Here is a 17,894-nt window from a genome sequence, read left to right as displayed (position 1 = left end):
CTTTGACTGGGAATGCCAGAGATTGTCGTAGACTTGGGCTGCCAGGCGGTCATAAGATTGTGAAACAGCCATAGATTTGGTTTGCAGGCAGCGTTCAAGATTGGTTCTATTTATGGATTGAGTGTGTGTAGAGCTTTTCCCATTATCCATTTGTGTGGTGGGGTTTTTCTCTCGATTCTCTGGTTTCCGCTGAACATGATTCCTAACATGTCGACATAAACATCAGTTAATGAGCTGAATATTGAGGGTTGCGTGGAAGGAGGTTCTCACATTGATGATATCATCTGTGCTTACTTACAAGGTAGCGTGTGGGCATCGTGAGCCACGTGATGTAGAGGTCACTCGAGACGATCGACGGTGGGGAGAATGAGCAGGCAAGAGTCACGCTCTCTCCCTCCGTCACATCCACACTCTCCGATAGGAAGAGCTGCAGCTTCACAGTGGACGTCACAGCTACACGGAGAGAGAGAGAGAGACCGGTCACTCTCATGAGAGATGCCTCCACAGAGAGAGATCAGCTAAACTATATCACTCTATAGACAATACAGATATCGAGATAGAGACTGGTTACTGTTGTTAAGGTGCTCAGCACAGGTTTACTCAGCAATAGCAGGGCCAGAGGGAGTCTAGATGCAGGAGTTACACACAGTGGTGCTGTAATATTCACCTTTACACTGACCCAGTATCAGTGAATAACAAAACGAGGAGCTCACTGGAGCACGGTGACTTAAAATTTGCTTAAGCTATTTGAGAGGAAGACCGCTGAGCTGGTGAGTGAGCGTGTTGGATAGGTCATGGACTAAATGTCACGACTGCCTCCCTCACTGGGAGTGCTCACGCGGTCACACGGGCGGCGTGAGGGATGCGTCTCAGCGCAGCGCGACCACGGGAGCCACCGACGCTCACGGCTACAAGGGGACCCTGGCACTGGGATCCCATCGCCATGACGTCATCATGACGACGACCTCCATTGGACTCTCGGCTGGTTACACATCACTTCTTTTCCACTGCACACCTGAGCCATGCTAGGACTGTGCCCAGCCGATGCGGCGCAGCTCAGGAGGGGGCCAGGCTGTTTTTCCACTGCAGAGACTGAGCCGTGCCGTGAACGAGTCGAGATGCATGGAGGTTGAAAATTATAAATGCTGCACCTGGCCCTGCTTGGCCCTGGGTGAGATTCCGATGTCTTATGAGAGCTGGGTGGTTTGGTTCTGGCTCCGTGCAGCAAACTGCAGTGGAAAACCACCAGGACCACCAGGACTCTGGGCTGGCACGGCTCAGTTGTGCCGGTGGGAAAGGGGTCTGAAGGAGACCGCTCCACGTGTGCTGGGTGAGTGCTTCTCGGTGTGAACTCACGCAGGAGGGAGATGAACGCTGCGACCAGGACCCACTTCATGGTGCCTCCGTCTCCTGATGAACACAGAAGAGAATGGTTCATCACATCTCTCGCTCCACTCACCACCAGCGGTTAAAGTGGGGCATGGTGAGCCGGAATGCATTCCAATGAGGGAACAGATGGTTTGGTAGAGCAGCAATAGAGCACAGACATCAGTGAAATACATAAATGCGTCTTTACTACGGATGCGGAGCACAGGCAGAGGCCTGAAATGCCAAGCCGCCAGCAACAAACTGCACTGTTCAAGGTATAATCGATAACGTGAACACGCTTCTTGTAAGAGACGGCAATGTTCTTCACCTGAGGACGGCTGCTTGTGTTGTGGCCGAAACGTCATGAGAATTGTATTTTATTATGTTTATTTTATTTTATTATTTCCCTTCTACGTGACTTTACCGAAAGAACCAAGAAGATGAATCCCTGCAGTCACGAAAGCTTTATATCGAAAAATATTGTCAATAATTGAGGATGCATTAAATGCGTTTATTCAAACGTGTTCTGCATGTTTTCGAACAGATATGAAGAATAGAACACGGCAAATATCACCACGATGCCATGAACACCTTCAAGACGGATCTATTCACACTTTGTGGGCAGGATCAATAAAGGTTGTGATTTTAATGACTACTCACCCACAGCCTGTCCCGTGTCTCTGTCTCTCTTCTTGTCCCGTGTCTCTCTCGCCTCGAGTGAATTGTTCCTCTCCCACGCCCGCTCAGCAGCAGCAGCAGCAACTCGCACTTCCCCACAGAAGTCGTCCACCTCCCGCACCACGAAGCCGGTGTCGGGGAAGCACCACGCGCTCAGCTTATAAAGGCGGCGAGGTGTGTGACGCACTCCCATTGGACGCAGCTGCTTCACTCCCATTGGACGCACCGAGGTAATTTGCAAATTGTAGTCTGTCTGGTGTACACGTGGGTGGATTTACGAGATTTTCAAGTGCTATGGGTGTGTACCGGCCTAAAAATGTGCTGCTACCCCCCACGACCCCCACCCGCTGGCAGGAGCGGCTCGAACCGGCCTTGGTGTCGACTCCAGCGCTGCACCGCCGCCGCCGCTGTTTGTTGCCGTCACTGCAGCTGGCACCGTTCTGTCTGAGCGCCCCGTTTTGGTGCGCGTCTCGAGACCGGCGTGGTGAAGTATGGTCAAACTTCACCCCCCACGCACACAGAGGCGCGTGGTTGTGAGTGGTGGAGGTGCCCACACTCTACCCCTCCACCCCAGCACCACCACGCATTTGTGATATCCAAGTCGCTTCTTCAAAAGAGCTACATAGCTCAGCGGGGCCTTACCTGGTAAAATAAACGAAATAGTTTAGTTTACATATAATTAAATATAAAGCATCAGTGAGGGCAATTGCTGATCGGGTGCCAACTAATCCACTCCAGTCACTCATGTTTAGTCGGTCGCCTCCTGATCACCCTTCGATTGCTACTGACTGGGTGGGTGAGTGGCTGTGTGGGTAGCTGAGTGGGTGGGTGGCTGGGTGAGTGCTGGGTGGGTGGGTGGCTGGCTGGCTGGGTGGGTGGCTGGGTGAATGCTGGCTGGGTGGCTGGGTGAATGTTGGGTGGATGGCTGGGTGAATGCTGGGTGGGTGGCTGGGTGAATGCTGGGTGAATGTTGGGTGGGTGGCTGGGTGAATGCTGGGTGGGTGGCTGGGTGAATGCTGGGTGGGTGGCTGGGTGAATGCTGGGTGGTGGCTGGCTGAGTGGGTGGCTGGGTGGGTGGGATCCTATGCAAAGTGCCTACCGTGAGCCAGAGGTGTGGACTCGAGTCATGTGACTTGGACTCGAGTCAGACTCGAGTCATGAATTTGATGACTTGCGACTCGACTTGGACTTGCATAACAATGACTTTGTCCCACCTATGAGATGTGGACTCGAGTCATGTGACTTGGACTCGAGTCAGACTCGAGTCATGAATTTGATGACTTGCGACTCGACTTGGACTTGCATAACAATGACTTTGTCCCACCTATGCCGTGAGCTATGGGATAACACGGCCCTGCTCGAGAGGGCCGGTGAGTGGTGCGGTGCTGGTGCAGCACGAGCGAGCGCTGTGGGGGTTCTGCGTGTGACTGCACTAAGGGGGGATGGGGTCTGCGTGTGACTGCACTAAGGGGGGGGGGGGGGTCTCCATGCGTGGCTCCCCCACGCGCAGTGCCGGGTGGCCCTCTCAGCTGCGGCCTCTTGCGCCTTCAGAGGGACCTCGCAGACGTCCCGGAACGTCTGACCTCAAGTACTTTGCTCGGTGATGCATTTGCAGGAGTGAAAACTTTGTTCTTTGTCACCTGAAAACGACTAACCTGCAGTACCTCTATTTAAATACACTATCGAGTGAAATATCGTTGAATATTTTATACACTGTTCTTGTAAAACTCAGGGCCATGTTTTAGTCTTCTGGTTGTGCCATTGACTGCGGTTAAGACTTGTTTAGAGTCGTTCTTTGTGATCCAAGACTCGCACTGTACCTGAGTGGATTCTGTAAATAAAAACACAAGCATGTTGCATTCTCTGTCCAAGGGCTCAAGCGCCCCTCATCCCACCTCGTCACTCACTACTCGCCCTGCTCACTTCGTCACTCCCCACTCGCCCCTCTCACCTCGTCATCTCCCCACTTCTCGTCGTCGCCTCCTCCCTCCTGTCTCTCTCTGTCTGTGTCTCTGTCTTGTGTCTCTCTCTGTCTCTTTCTCTCTGTGTCTCTCTCTTTCTGTCTCTTGGCGGAACTCGTCCCTCAGAGCCACCCTCAGCCAGAGGTGGAAATTCCTCATTCCATGTCCCCCTTTAGAGCAGCGGTCCCCAACCTTTTTGGCACCAGGGACCGGTTCCGTGGAAGACAATTTTTTCACGGACCGGGGAGGGGGGGGTCATCATTGGGTCTTTCCCCCTTTTCAAAGAAGCTCTCCAGCGACGTTTGTTTTTTACTCATTTTGGCTACTAGGGGTTAGCAGCTTGTGGGCTTACCAACACTGACTGAGACAAGCGCGCAGTACGGGAAAGAGGCGTGGATGGAAGTGGTGAATAACACTGGTCAACACACTTTTTCTGGCATAAGGTATTTCAACGGTTTTACGGTAATTTTGGGGTGCTGATTCCACATCTGGCATCAGTTTTTGTCTATCACATCAGGTTTTTGAGATATCAAATATTGCATTTTCAATAAAAAAAACTGCATAAGAAAAATATTAAATAAATGTGGATATCTACATAAATGATATTATAAACACACTATCCTAAAAATACAGCACCATATTTTAACACTAAAGCAGTCACTGACTCGCAACAACTTGCAATCATAAGTGACAGAGTTAATTTCGGGTATAATCAATGAAAATGGGGTATGCCGATAGCATAAAAATGAGATGTGATAGAGCAAATCTGAGATCAATCAGATTTGGAATCAGCACCCTGAAATTAGTCTAAAACAGCTGCAAAAGTCCAGGCCAGAAAAAAAAGTTTTTTTGTTGTTGACCAGTGTATAATAAAACAATGGGGGCAGGCCACGTGCAGACTCACCTCTCTCACCTCCTGCTGCTGTGGGGCCCGGTTATTAACAGGCCTCGGACCGATACCGGTCCGCGTCCCGGGGGTTGGAGACCCCCCTGCTTTGAAGGACAACTCCCGACTGCACACACCGTTCATAACTCTATCATTCATAATCAAGGTTTTTGGGTCAGATCGCGTTATTTATAAATGTGTCGTAACCCTCCACCACCCGACACGGCCAAACAGTAAAAAATGTGTCACTTTTTCAAAGGACTAAATAATTAACTTCGTTAGCCCACCAGTGTGCTGAAGAGATAATCAACAGCATTTTTTAATTTGAGTACGACGTTTCGCTGAAAATTACAATCAGCTTCATCGGGCAAGAATGGTGAAGCTCTCCTGTTGCTTCCGGTCTTAAATAGAGCAGCATCAGGGTGACGTCATCATTCAATTCAATCTGGTGCAGTGATTCTCTATCATATGCGCTGGTAGGTGTTGTGTGTGTGTAATCCGGTGAGCGCATTGCGCAATGAACCTGGCCCCTAGGTAGACTCAGCCTCAAACGAGCATCTGGTGCGATGTGTAAACGTCGCCACTGGGGAGACAAAGGCGGCCGGGCGTGGTGCTGGCTACGGGACTGCGAGGCTCTGGATCTCGATGCAAGTTCACGGTGCTTGGTGAGAGCCCTAGAGGCCGCCGCTTTGTCGCCGGCGAGACGACAGCGCCCCCCGGTGGTGGGAGACGGCGAGACGACAGCGCCCCCCGGTGGTGGGAGGAGCTGTGCAGAGCGCCTTCTGGTGGAGGTCCTTCCGCCTGCAGTGGCGTGAGCGAGCCGTTGCAGGTGTAGAGGAGAGTAGTGGCGTCGTGTGCGCTGTCCAGTGCGATGACGTCACGGGACGTGGGGTCACGCGCGCTGGACAATGCACATGACGTCACGTCTCCTAGGGTACTTAAGGGATACCCCGTGATGTAAGCGGGGTCACTGTGGGAACGGGTAAAGTAAGCAGGGTGAAGAGGGAACCAGGGGTAGAGAGAGGGATCGAATAGGGAGTCTGGGGAGAAGCCGGTGGTAGCCGTAGAGGTGCTTCTCTCTCCGCTCGGTGGAGTCGGCAGAGTCCACGATCCGACACGAGAAAGAGAGACCGGAGCTCGCCGGCAGGGACCCGGACTCAGAGTAGGACCCCCCCTAGCCCCTGGGAGTTGTGTACCCTGCTGTGTAATATTGTAACAGCTTTAATAAACCCTGGCGAAAGCCCTTAACTTACCTCCGTCTCCGAGTGCATCCGTTGGAACTACTCAACACAGAGGCTGCACCTTCATCGTTGATCTTTGTCACATCGAGCGCCGTGTTTTACATTCTCAAGCGACCCTGACTGCTGCTGAGACGCTGAATGTCGAAACCGGTCCAGAATGTTTTTGCTGGCTTTGGAAGCACCAAGGGTGCTGCTGAAATTGTGCACCCACGGGAAGATTTTTGTAGCTGCATTTTAGTTTTGATGTGGAGGGGTCCGATGAACGTGAAAGAGACGAATCCGCTGGGGCTTTGGTTGATGTGGATTTGTACAGTGGCGTGATGTGACCGCCAGGGGGCAGTGCAGTTGCGTGATGAGTTTCATTGATTCATCACGCAGACGTATTCTTAGGTTTTTTTCGGTAAAGTCACGTAGGTAAAAAAATTAAAATTAATAAAGTAAAATAAAAAAAAATAACGCAGACGGTTAGTTTTGGATCGCGTGAAAATAAACGTGTAGTGAACTCACCACCACACGGCCAATAAGTCAGGTTTGTCACGTGAACAAGAAGCGTGCCAATCAGCGCCTACTTCAGCACATCGGTGTGATGGAGAGTAAACCCACAACATTTACAATTCGAGTACGACGCTTCGCTTCTGATTACAAGCACTTGTGTCGAATTGCCTGATGGAGAGGTATGGAGAGGGATGGAGTGGGATGAAGAGGGATGGCGTGGGATGGAGTGGGGTGGAGTGGGGTGGAGAGGGGTCGAGTGGGATGGAGAGGGATGGAGAGGGGTGGAGAGGGATGGAGTGGGATGAAGTGGGATGGAGTGGGGTGGAGTGGGATGGAGAGGGATGGAGTGGGATGGAGTGGGATGGAGAGGGATGGAGAGGGGTGGAGTGGGGTGGAGAGGGATGGAGTGGGATGGAGTGGGGTGGAGAGGGATGGAGAGGGATGGAGTGGGATGGAGTGGGGGGGAGTGGGGTGGAGAGGGATGGAGTGGGATGGAGTGGGATGGAGTGGGATGGAGTGGGGTGGAGAGGGATGGAGTGGGGTGGGGTGGAGTGGGGTGGAGTGGGATGGAGTGGGGTGGAGAGGGATGGAGTGGGGTGGAGTGGGGTGGAGAGGGATGGAGTGGGGTGGAGTGGGGTGGAGAGGGATGGAGTGGGATGGAGAGGGGTGGAGAGCGGTGGAGAGGGATGGAGTGGGATGGAGAGGGATGGAGTGGGATGGAGTGGGATGGAGAGGGGTGGAGTGGGATGGAGTGGGATGGAGTGGGATGGAGTGGGATGGAGTGGGATGGAGAGGGATGGAGTGGGGTGGGGTGGAGTGGGATGGAGTGGGATGGAGTGGGGTGGAGAGGGATGGAGAGGGATGGAGAGGGATGGAGTGGGATGGAGTGGGGTGGAGTGGGATGGAGTGGGGTGGAGAGGGATGGAGTGGGGTGGAGAGGGATGGAGTGGGGTGGAGAGGGATGGAGAGGGATGGAGTGGGATGGAGTGGGATGGAGAGGGATGGAGAGGGATGGAGTGGGATGGAGAGGGATGGAGTGGGATGGAGAGGGATGGAGTGGGATGGAGAGGGATGGAGAGGGGTGGAGGGAGCTTGAGCCAGGGCCCTGCCCTTGAGATGAACGTTCACTTTCCTGCAGTGGAGCTTCCCAGCTACAGACGTGTTGTGATAAGATGATTAATAGACAAGACTCGCTATGGCTGCAACATTTTTTTTATTGCCTTATGAGTTTTTGGCGACCAGCATTTGAACCTCATGGCCGGACCCAGGGTCCCATAAGCCCCCGGGGTCCCATAAGCCCCCGGGGTCCCATAAGCCCCCGGGGTCCCATAAGCCCCCGGGGTCCCATAAGCCCCCGGGGTCCCATAAGCCCCCGGGGTCCCATAAGCCCCCGGGGTCCCATAAGCCCCCGGGGTCCCATAAGCCCCCGGGGTCCCATAAGCCCCCGGGGTCCCATAAGCCCCCGGGGTCCCATAAGCCCCCGGGGTCCCATAAGCCCCCGGGGTCCCATAAGCCCCCGGGGTCCCATAAGCCCCCGGCTCTTGCATAAATTTTATATTATAATGTAAATATATTATGTTTGCGGTGGCTGGGCATGCGGGCTACATGGCCCAGCCAACACACGCGCTCTTGCCCAGCGCGAGGGTGACTCAACATTTCGCGAATGGCTTCACTGAACAAAATAGTTCCACGGTTCAGTTCGCATATGCGCGTTCGCGTTTAAAGTCGATGTTAACAAACGAAACTTCACGAAGCATTTCACAAGTAGTACTAATCACATACCTGCATTTCCCATAAATATGTTAAATTCCTCTTGATATGCAAATTATTTTGTCAAGGCGCCCTTCCCCCCTTCCAACCCAGCTTAAATATACACTCCAAGCGTGGTGGTGTTTCATTCAGACTCTGTCTTCTCGACAGACCTGGTCTTCACCTGAGGACGGCTGCTTGCGTTGTGACCGAAACGTCGTGGGAATTATTTTATTATGTTTAATTTTATTATTTTATTACTTCCCTTCTACGTGATTTTACCGAAAGAACCAAGAAGATGAATCCCTGCAGTCACGAAAGCTTTAAATCGAAATTCACGGAAGAAGCTGGTTCACAAGTGTGTGCGTTCGTAAGTCTCGGACTTCCTGGCACGTATCGACACGCGGGGTGTGGGCGGACTGCACAACTCCATATATGGGCATGGGACGTATCCGCCGTTATTTTTGGCGCGAAATGATTTTGGCGGGAAGATTTTGTACAATGGCGTTTCTAACGGTAGCGCCATATTATTTGCGACCTGGAACCACGCGTTTTATTCGCATAACAGCTTTGCCAAGTAATTTAGCCATCGTGAACGCGCACGGTCGATCCACTGCTGGATGAATGGCTCCTGCTTCCCAAGCCGCCGTCATCACCTCACGATGATGATGATGAGGTAACGACGCACGGAGAGTGACTGACGCCACTTCTCAGCAGATGTCATCACCTCGTTAAATGTCATCTCCTCGGTACGCAAAGACTGAACACGGACACGCTTGTAGACATCCACAGACACGCATTGACGTACACGGACAGCCGTACTTAGACACGCATACACTTACACGACAGCTATAGACTCACACAGCCTTTAACTGCCTGTCGCGGGCAAGTGCTGGAAGCGAACGGCGCCTATGGAGGTCGGAACGGGGGTGGCAAGGACCACGCCCGGCCGCCTTTGTCTCCCCAGTGCTGATGTTTTATACACACCGTGCCACGTAGAAAGTATTGACCGCGAACGGGAATCGAACTCGTCACACGCACACACAGCGAGCGGACAAGGGGGGGGGGGGGGTGGTGGTGGCGACACATTTTGTTTTTAATTCCACAGACGATTAAATAATAAGCAGCCACTTCATGGAAAGCTGCTGCTGATGTTGTTGTTGAGAGGTAGGCAGTGCTGGAGTCGTAGCGAGGCGCACACCGCGTTTGCAGCGACGCCAGGTTGTGCCGCTGTGTTCTCTGTGTGACCGTCTCTCAGTACAGTATCTGTTTAACACGTAGTATAGTAGTAGTACTTTCGCGATCAATATTATCCACAAGAGGTTGTTTTTGGGTTAGATCGCGTAAATATACAATGTGTCGTCAAAGCCGCCGCCACCCGACGCAGTCAATTAGTACGGGTTCACGTAAACAAACATGCCAACTCGTTACTAGTTCAGCACTAACTGATGTGATGATGCTGGTTGTAAATACTGGCGAAACGTCATACTCGAATTGTAAATGTTGGGGATGTATTCTCCAACACAACCGATGTGCTGTACTAGTAACTAATTGCCATGTTTTGTTTACTTTACACAACTTTACTAATTTGCTGTGTCGGGTGGTGGCAGATTTAACAACACATTTCACGCGATCAAACCCAAACATACCTCTCACAGTATCTGTGTGTGCGACTGCCTCCTCATTCGATGCATTTTCTGATGTGCGTATAGCGCTATGCAATACTATAAGCACCCGAGGACTCGAGGGGCCGCGTCGCGAGGAGAGGAGCCGGAGAGCGGCAGCCCTCTCCCCGAGATCGAGGGGTCCAGCAGCAGCGGCTCTCACGCGAGTGAGGGATCCATAGACGGCAGCCCCCCTCTGGTCAACCCCACGCCGGGAGAGGACCCCGGGGGCCAGCGGCCTCAACAGTTTCTCCATGGTTGGAGAAACAGCTTTGCGAATAATGCGGGGAGAGTACCCATTCATCTTGAGGGCCTGGTGTTCCGAGTTCACTGGCTAGGTGGTGTTGTCTTCTTGGTTCTTTCGGTAAAGTCACGTAGAAGGAAAATAATAAAATAAAACAAATACAACTTTAATTTATTATATTACATTATTTTATTATGTTTGATATTTATTTTTATTATTTTATTATGTCCCTTCTACGTGACTTTACCGAAAGAACCAAGAAGATGAATTCCTGCGGTCACGAAAGCTTTAAATCGAAATTTAGGTGGTGTTGGTCCGAAATGCAGTGGGACCTATGGTGTAGTGTTTCGATAAGGGAATTCTTCTGTGCCGGATGGTGGTGGGAATCAGGTTTCTGATAGGAATCTGTGTGGGTCGCCAAGCCCTCTGTGCCTGGCTTGAGGGGCTGTGCAGAGCGCCCTCTAGTGGAGGCCCTTCTGCCTGCAGTGGCGTGAGCGAGCAGTTGCAGGGGCTGCACCTTCATCGTTGATCTTTGTCACATTGAGCGCCGTGTTTTACATTCTCCAGCGATCCTGACTGCTGATGAGACGCTGAATGTCGCAACCGGTCCAGAATGTCTTTGCTGGCTTTGGAACCACCAATGGTGCTGCTGAAACGGTGCACTCACAGAAAGATTTTTGTGGCTGCATTTTATTTTTGTATTTTTGATGTGGAGGGGACAAATGAACGTGGAAGAGACGAATCCGCTGGGGCTTTGGTCGATGTGGATTTGTGCAGTGGCGTGATGTGACCGCCAGGGGGCAGTGCAGTTGTGTGATGAGTTTCAGTGATTCATCACGCAGGCGGTTAGGTTTGGATCGCGTGAACATAAACGTGTCGTGAACCCACCACCACACGGCCAATAAGTAAGGTTTGTCACGTGAATAAGAAACGTGCCAATCAGCGCCTACTTCAGCACATCGGTGTGATGGAGAGTAAGCCCACAACATTTACAATTCGAGTACGACGCTTCGCTTCTGATTACAACCACTTGTGGCGAATTGCCTGATGGAGAGGGATGGAGAGGGCTGGAGTGGGATGGAGAGGGATGGAGAGGGATGGAGTGGGATGGAGAGGGGTGGAGAGAGCTTGAGCCAGGGCCCTGCCCTTGAGATGAACGTTCACTTTCCTGCAGTGGAGCTTCCCAGCTACAGACGTGTTGTGATAAGATGATTAATAGACAAGACTCGCATTGGCTGCAACATTTTTTTATTGCCTTATGAGTTTTTGGCGACCAGCATTTGAACCTCATGGCGGGACCCTGGGGTCCCATAAGCCCCCGGCTCTTGCATACATTTTATATTAAAATGTAAATATTATATTAGTAAATAAAAACTTTGCTCTTTGTCACCTGAAACCGACTCACCTGCAGTACTTCTATTTAGATACACTATCAAAACAATAATTTACACAATTCTGTCAATCATCGTGTTTCTCAGTGTGGATTTGTGAACACTTTTTAAACAGTACATAAAATAGTACGCGTTTTCAATGCGCTGTTCATATTGTAAACAAGCGTTTATACCGATGTTACTCTACAGAGTAGTGGGTTGCCCCTCTTATCTGCATTGATACGAGCGGAATGTGGGGACTATGGCTGAACCGCAAAAAAACACAGATGCATACGGACAAGAGAAGTATTATCAAACAGGAGGAATTAACGGTGCAACACATCTCATCTGTTAAATATCTGCAGGTAATAGGATTGTCATCGGTTGATCCTGGCTGCAAACACTGGTAGGTCACAAATAATAATGACGATAAGACAGCAGTTTCACTGTATTATGCAAACCGTTATGACAAATAAAGGACTTGAGTCGTGTAGGCAGTTTGAGCAGCTTTGGATACGACTTATGATCCTGCCCATACCCGAGCATGGAGTGCAGCATTCACTTGTTCAGCTCTTCTGCGCATTCGTCCTCGCTGCTGCGCTTGGACACATGACAACAGAATGATCCGCGCTAGGCGGGTCGCGGCGTTTATGTGCGCGGTGGGACGGAGTCGCAAAAATTTAATTGATTAATTACGATTTTGACGTACGGTTCATGTTTATAAAAATAGCAAATACTAGTGGTTTTACACCAATGTTTTCTCATAGCAAAAATTATACCATAGGTTTTTTGCTTTAAAAACAGCCAATGCTTGCAATATACAGATTTCATAAAACAATATTTACAACCGTAAATACGTAAAAATCTGCACCTTACAAGGCAACATTTTCCCAACACTAATTATTTAATGCATGAGGCTTCTAAACCAATGTCTTACTCTCACTGAAAATATGCATCTTCTAAGACCAGTGGTTCCCAACCTTTCCGGGCCCACGTTAACTGTCAGCCCTCTAAACAAACGTGACGGAGAACTTGCAGTAAGAAAGATGGCTTTGTGAGTAACATCGTGGGGTCCTTAACTCGTTCTGCAGAGCAATTCCCACAGCCTTGTGGATTGCCATGGGCTATGGCCCATAGCCCATAGGTTCAACCACTCCTCTTGACCCATACCTCCCAAAGGTAAACATAGACAGTAGTAAATATGCAATCTCAAGGCACCTCTGGAATTGCAGCGCATAGTGCTCGTAATACACAGTCAATAAAGAATGTGCCAAACAGTCCCAGTGTGAGAACCTCTTGAGTCGTCAGACTCGTGCATTCTGTGGGCAATGCACACAGATTCTGGTCCCTTAACACCACACACACACAACTCTTATTACACCACAACCACACTCCAATACCACCCCCTCTGGCTCACACTCATACACAAGCAAACGCACACAACTCAGACACCCACTCAGGTTCACACACTGACACATTCAGTAGAGCAGGAAGGGGCTGTAGGGAATCTGCATGGAGCTCACGGGAGATGGAAAACAGCGGTGGTGCAGCCCAGGTGAGGAGAGACACAGGGGAGAGACACAGACAGAGGGAAAGTCGGCAACGTCTGGAGTCTGGACGTGAGCAGGGAGAGTCTGCGGTGAGAGCGGCAGGGCGCTATGGAGTTGAGGATTCACGAATCACAGATTTGTGACACTCCCCTGAACCCACTGGGCTATGAAGTGGCCAGGAAAAGGCAGTGGGGCAAGTGGGACTGACTCCCATCCGCGTGAATTGAAGGTTACTCCAGTTACCTTCCACGTCTACAAAGTGTCTTGTGACTCATGGAGCCTCGTTGAATGATTGTGTGGGAATTGACAAAAGGCCTTGTTTGCTGGAGTGGAGAACACGTGGTGGGGAGTGCAGGGGCTCCCTGATGTTCATCGTCTCGATATACACACGCCCTGCCTTGTTTCGCACTCACGTCGCTGAGAATTTGAGGGACGCAATTTAACATTTCATAGGTTAAGGTAACATCTTTAAAAAAATGCTGTTCAAGATTAAGTGCTTTTTTTCCACTAAAAAAGTTCTGCTAGAGTCTTTGCTTAAAAATGTCACAATTTTGTTTTTCTGCTCAAGGAAAACGTTTTAAAGTGCAGAGGGCCGCTTCGAAATGCTAATAAATTTGGTTTTCAATAAAGTGCTTGATAAGTTTAAATGCTGTTTAACGATTTTTGAACTCATAATTGGTGATAAATGTGTGTACATTGTGTTGTAAAGTTCTGTACACAGAGTATGTAGTTGTCTGTACATGTAAAATACGTATTTTGGTTGCTAGGTATAAAGCACAACACATTTCCCAAAGGTACGGTCCCTATTCCTACCTTATTCCATTGTTTCTTATGGGAGAAACTGCCTCACTTTGCGTCACATAGGCAATGTTTACGCTCTTACGGTCCCTATCACCCCTCCATTAACACGGAGTAGTATTCTGATGGGGTTGAAGTCCCTGCTATACATTGTTTCATGAAGTCACAACTTTTCGGTCCCTAACCCGGACGTATATTGGGGACGCCCTGAACAGAGGGAAGAGAGGTGGTGGAGAGTCTATGGAGGATCGTGTAGGTGGAGGGTGCGATGTCTCAGTCGATTGGGGACCGTATTGGGAACCAGTGAGGGACTCTGAGGATTGGGATGATGAGGTTTCATTTACAGAAGCTGTGAGGTGAGGCAGCAGCAGGATTCTGCATCGGTGAGGGATTTGAAGTTGCCAAAGGGGAGTGTGGAGAGTCAGAGAGGGAGAGAGATGACAAAAGCACGGTCTGTAAACAATCAGCTCATGAACCACAGACAGTCAGCACCGCACTTCCGTGTGGCACTGTGGGTAAGAGCGGCTCCACGTGCCGGCCAGGGTGGTCACGGGGGGGGGAGCCCACGGAAGATTTCTTCAAATGGTGCCAGTGCCTTTGTCTCCGTTGTCCCACTTGTGTCCATTCACCTCCATCAGTAGATGCCCATTCTTCTCCACATCACCGTGCACGTCTGCTTGCCCATCGCCACTGAGGAACAAGAACACGAGTTTACAAACCGCACGGTGCCTGCACCCAGCAACACCTGGACACAGTTCACGGGGAATCACCCCCCAGGTGCTCAGTGGTGCCGACTCGGCACCTCTGAGAACCCAGCCCAGCTTCCTGCTTTCACGTTTATTCGTGAGGAGCTGGGCTGGGGGATCCTGGTGCTTGGGCTCGAGGTAAAAAAACTAATTTCTTTAGAACTGCTTTGTGTGTTTAGTTTGTTGTCCTTCCCCAGCACCTCCAGTTAGCTACGGTTGGCTACGTAGGGTGCGAAAGAAGTTCAACACACACGCGCTGTACATACCTGTGTGAGCCGGGGGAGCTCCCAGACGACCGACAGTGTTTCGGGATGAAGATGACGGCAGCCGCTGCTACCACGATCACGACCCCCACCACTACCGCCACAATCCCCTTCCAGCCCAAGAAGTGGGGACCTGCTGTGGGCGAGGTCTCCGCTGCCGCAGCGACAGTCATGCCACTTGCACCGCCGTGCGGCTGTGGATCTGCAGAGACACGGACGGCGATGTCAAGAACCTAGACAGAGAGGGGGGCTCAACGAGACCCCCACTCGCACCCAGCACCACAACCCCACCCAGCGACTCAACACAGCTTCACGTGCATTGGAGAAATTCATGATGCAGGTCACACAGAAGAGATGCATGAAGGGGATCAGCACGAGCTCACTTTTCAAATCACGTGGCCAAACACAACCAAAGCCAAGACTTCTCTAATATTTGACAAACACGTCCTGGGCAATTGTAAAGTGCGTTTTAAAATGCGGTGACGTGGGCACTCCCCCGCTTCCACTCTCACTCACCTTCAACCACACTCAGCGTCACGTTCGGTTGATTCACGTTGATGAGGTTAAAATCTATCACAGAGTCCCTGGAGTTGTTGGGCAGCATGAGGGAGCAGTCGCCCTTGGCCAGGTCTCCCAGAAATGTTGCCAAGTCAGGTCGAGGAACCTCACGGTACGAGTTGTAGATCTGAAAGGAGAGGAACCACCAGTGGTCACCCCAACGTTGATTGGTCAACCACCCAAAGGAGCCACCCCCTTTGAGATTCACGATCCCTAGCAATTTTTTTGCACGTGCAGAATTTGGAACGGGGCTTTTGATGAGGATCGCGCCAGCGATACGCTAATGTGTGTTGCACAGCCTCCTCCATCCGTCGCTGGTAAATCAATTAAGTAGTCATGTGAAGAGTGGGCCGTGCTTCACACCTGTGTGGACATGTTGATGACATCACACAGACTAATTGAAACTAAACGACCAGGTAAGGCCCACAGAGCTCTATAGCTCTGTTCTTTCAGAAGCGACCTGGCTATCACAAATGATAGCTCAACAAAGTGGCTTATCATCACGTGGAAATGTACAGCAGCAGACAAATAATGTAAATAACGAGAGACTTCATGTAAATAACGAGAGACTTCAGAAGACCACAGTCGTGGAAGCAGCGGTTCAAGAGTGCAAGCTGAGAAGGGACGACATCGCAGGGAGAAGCAGACTGTGTGGAATTGTTAAAAACCTGGAAATGTCACTTATTAGCAAAAAGTGCACTTTGATTATTGCCTGCAGAAGTTACCAGACGCGATTCGCTGCTTGAGTATCTGGTGACTTTGAGGTTGATACGACCCGTGCTGTTCGGCAGTAGAGAGAAGGAGCATCTCACAAGCACTGTCCTGACCAGACCCCCCGGCACAGGGATCGAAGCAGGCAACGCATCTACGCAAAGAGAGACAAGTCACACTTGTTACGGACATGGAGAGAGACTGGTCACATTGATTGCAGAGATCGGATGCTTAGCATATACCCACTCGGGTCAGGGTAATGGTTGAACTCTGGGTTGGTGCCAGGATTGAGGTCCGAATTGGTGTCAGCGATAGTGCTTGTGCTAAGGGCAGTGTTTTGATGGGGAGCGGTGGTGTAGCGGTTAGCGCACTGCGCTACGAACCCGGCGACCCAAGTTCGATTCCCCCTCACGGCCAACACCAGTGTCGATTATCTGAACCGGTCCTGGGCCTCACGTAGGTCGGCTCAGCCCCAAATAAATATCTGCTGCTGTGTGTAAACATTTCCATTGGCGGGACAACGGCGGCCGGGCGTGGTGCTGGTCACCCATCCCATCGTGTGCCGTTCCGGCCTTCATTATGCGCTGCTACTCGCTAACAGCACTTGCCCGAACCCCGACTGTTAAAGGCTACACAGGGGATCTTTATCTTTATTTAGGTTAGAATTTGCACGAGCAGTCAAGGTAAAGGATAAGTGTGAAAAGTGAATGAAGGTTGGCTTAATCACTTGACTTGATGCCTCCGTGACACCGACTGGTGGGTGAGTGATTCTGAGTAACAGACCATCTTACAGTCTTTCCCGCTTCTAGGATCGTGAAGTCCCAGCTCCAGAAAATCTTCGACGATCTTATCGAGCCATAGTTCCCCCCCGGACAAACCTCCGGTCATTTTTCCACCCATGTCACCGTATGAGATGATTTTGGCAAAACTTTGACCGTCCATCCCCACTTCTACGCATGAAGATCACGGTCACATTGAGGGAGACAAAGTCAAGGTGAGGGTCCCCGGGTTCGGTTTGACTTCATCGTAGAGAGACTAAATGTCCTCAGGGCTGTCAATTAGAGGCCGCCGTCACAGTCCCTGGTACAAAATGCACCCCAAACCACTGCCCACCCACCAGACCTTCAGGCCATGCTTCCACCCCCATATGAAAGACGCCGTGCCACCCGATTATGCACAACCCCTGCCAAGCTACGCCCTTGCCCCCCAAGTTGCCAGACAATTTCTCCCTAGATAGAAGCTCCCTGGACAGTGGCGCCTTTAATCTTCTTCACTGCTGTCCCGATATGGAACTGCCTCCCTGATGAAAGCATTGTCGGCGAAATCACCGACTTGGGTCTCCGGGCCTTCAAATGGCGAGCACGTGGTACATCTCCCAACTTCACCACACGCCTTGTACGGACTGAGTCTTTGAGCTGCATGAGTGAACCAATGATTATGCCGATTTGATGAAGTAATGTCTGATATGGCTGTCGTTCACAATTGCACCGCATACAAAAAGAGGGCTGTAGGGTGTGAACGAATCGTGCGTCAACTTACGTGTGATGGAAATCAACAGGACGGCGACTATCCAGACGAACTTGCGCTCCATGTCCTGGTGACAAAAAAAGAG

The 17,894-nt window shown here is 50.9% G+C and overlaps 1 protein-coding gene across 1 annotated transcript; it reads right to left on the bottom strand.

Moving 5' to 3' along the window:
• Positions 1-11,544: 11,544 nt before the first annotated feature.
• On the bottom strand, positions 11,545-17,894 carry LOC144953308 (uncharacterized). Its single transcript, XM_078883878.1, has 5 exons — positions 17,822-17,894; positions 16,297-16,436; positions 15,530-15,698; positions 15,017-15,215; positions 11,545-14,694 (listed from the first exon to the last, which is right to left on the bottom strand). Exons 1-5 carry the CDS (start codon positions 17,871-17,873, stop codon positions 14,583-14,585), a joined length of 672 nt encoding a protein of 223 aa, XP_078740004.1. The 5' UTR covers positions 17,874-17,894; the 3' UTR covers positions 11,545-14,582.

This window comes from Lampetra fluviatilis, chromosome 73 (genome assembly GCF_964198595.1).
Source record: "Lampetra fluviatilis chromosome 73, kcLamFluv1.1, whole genome shotgun sequence".
NCBI classification, from domain to species: Eukaryota; Metazoa; Chordata; class Hyperoartia; order Petromyzontiformes; family Petromyzontidae; genus Lampetra; species Lampetra fluviatilis.
The sequence above is the reverse complement of the archived record's forward strand: the minus strand, read 5'-3'. Positions and strand labels throughout refer to the sequence as shown.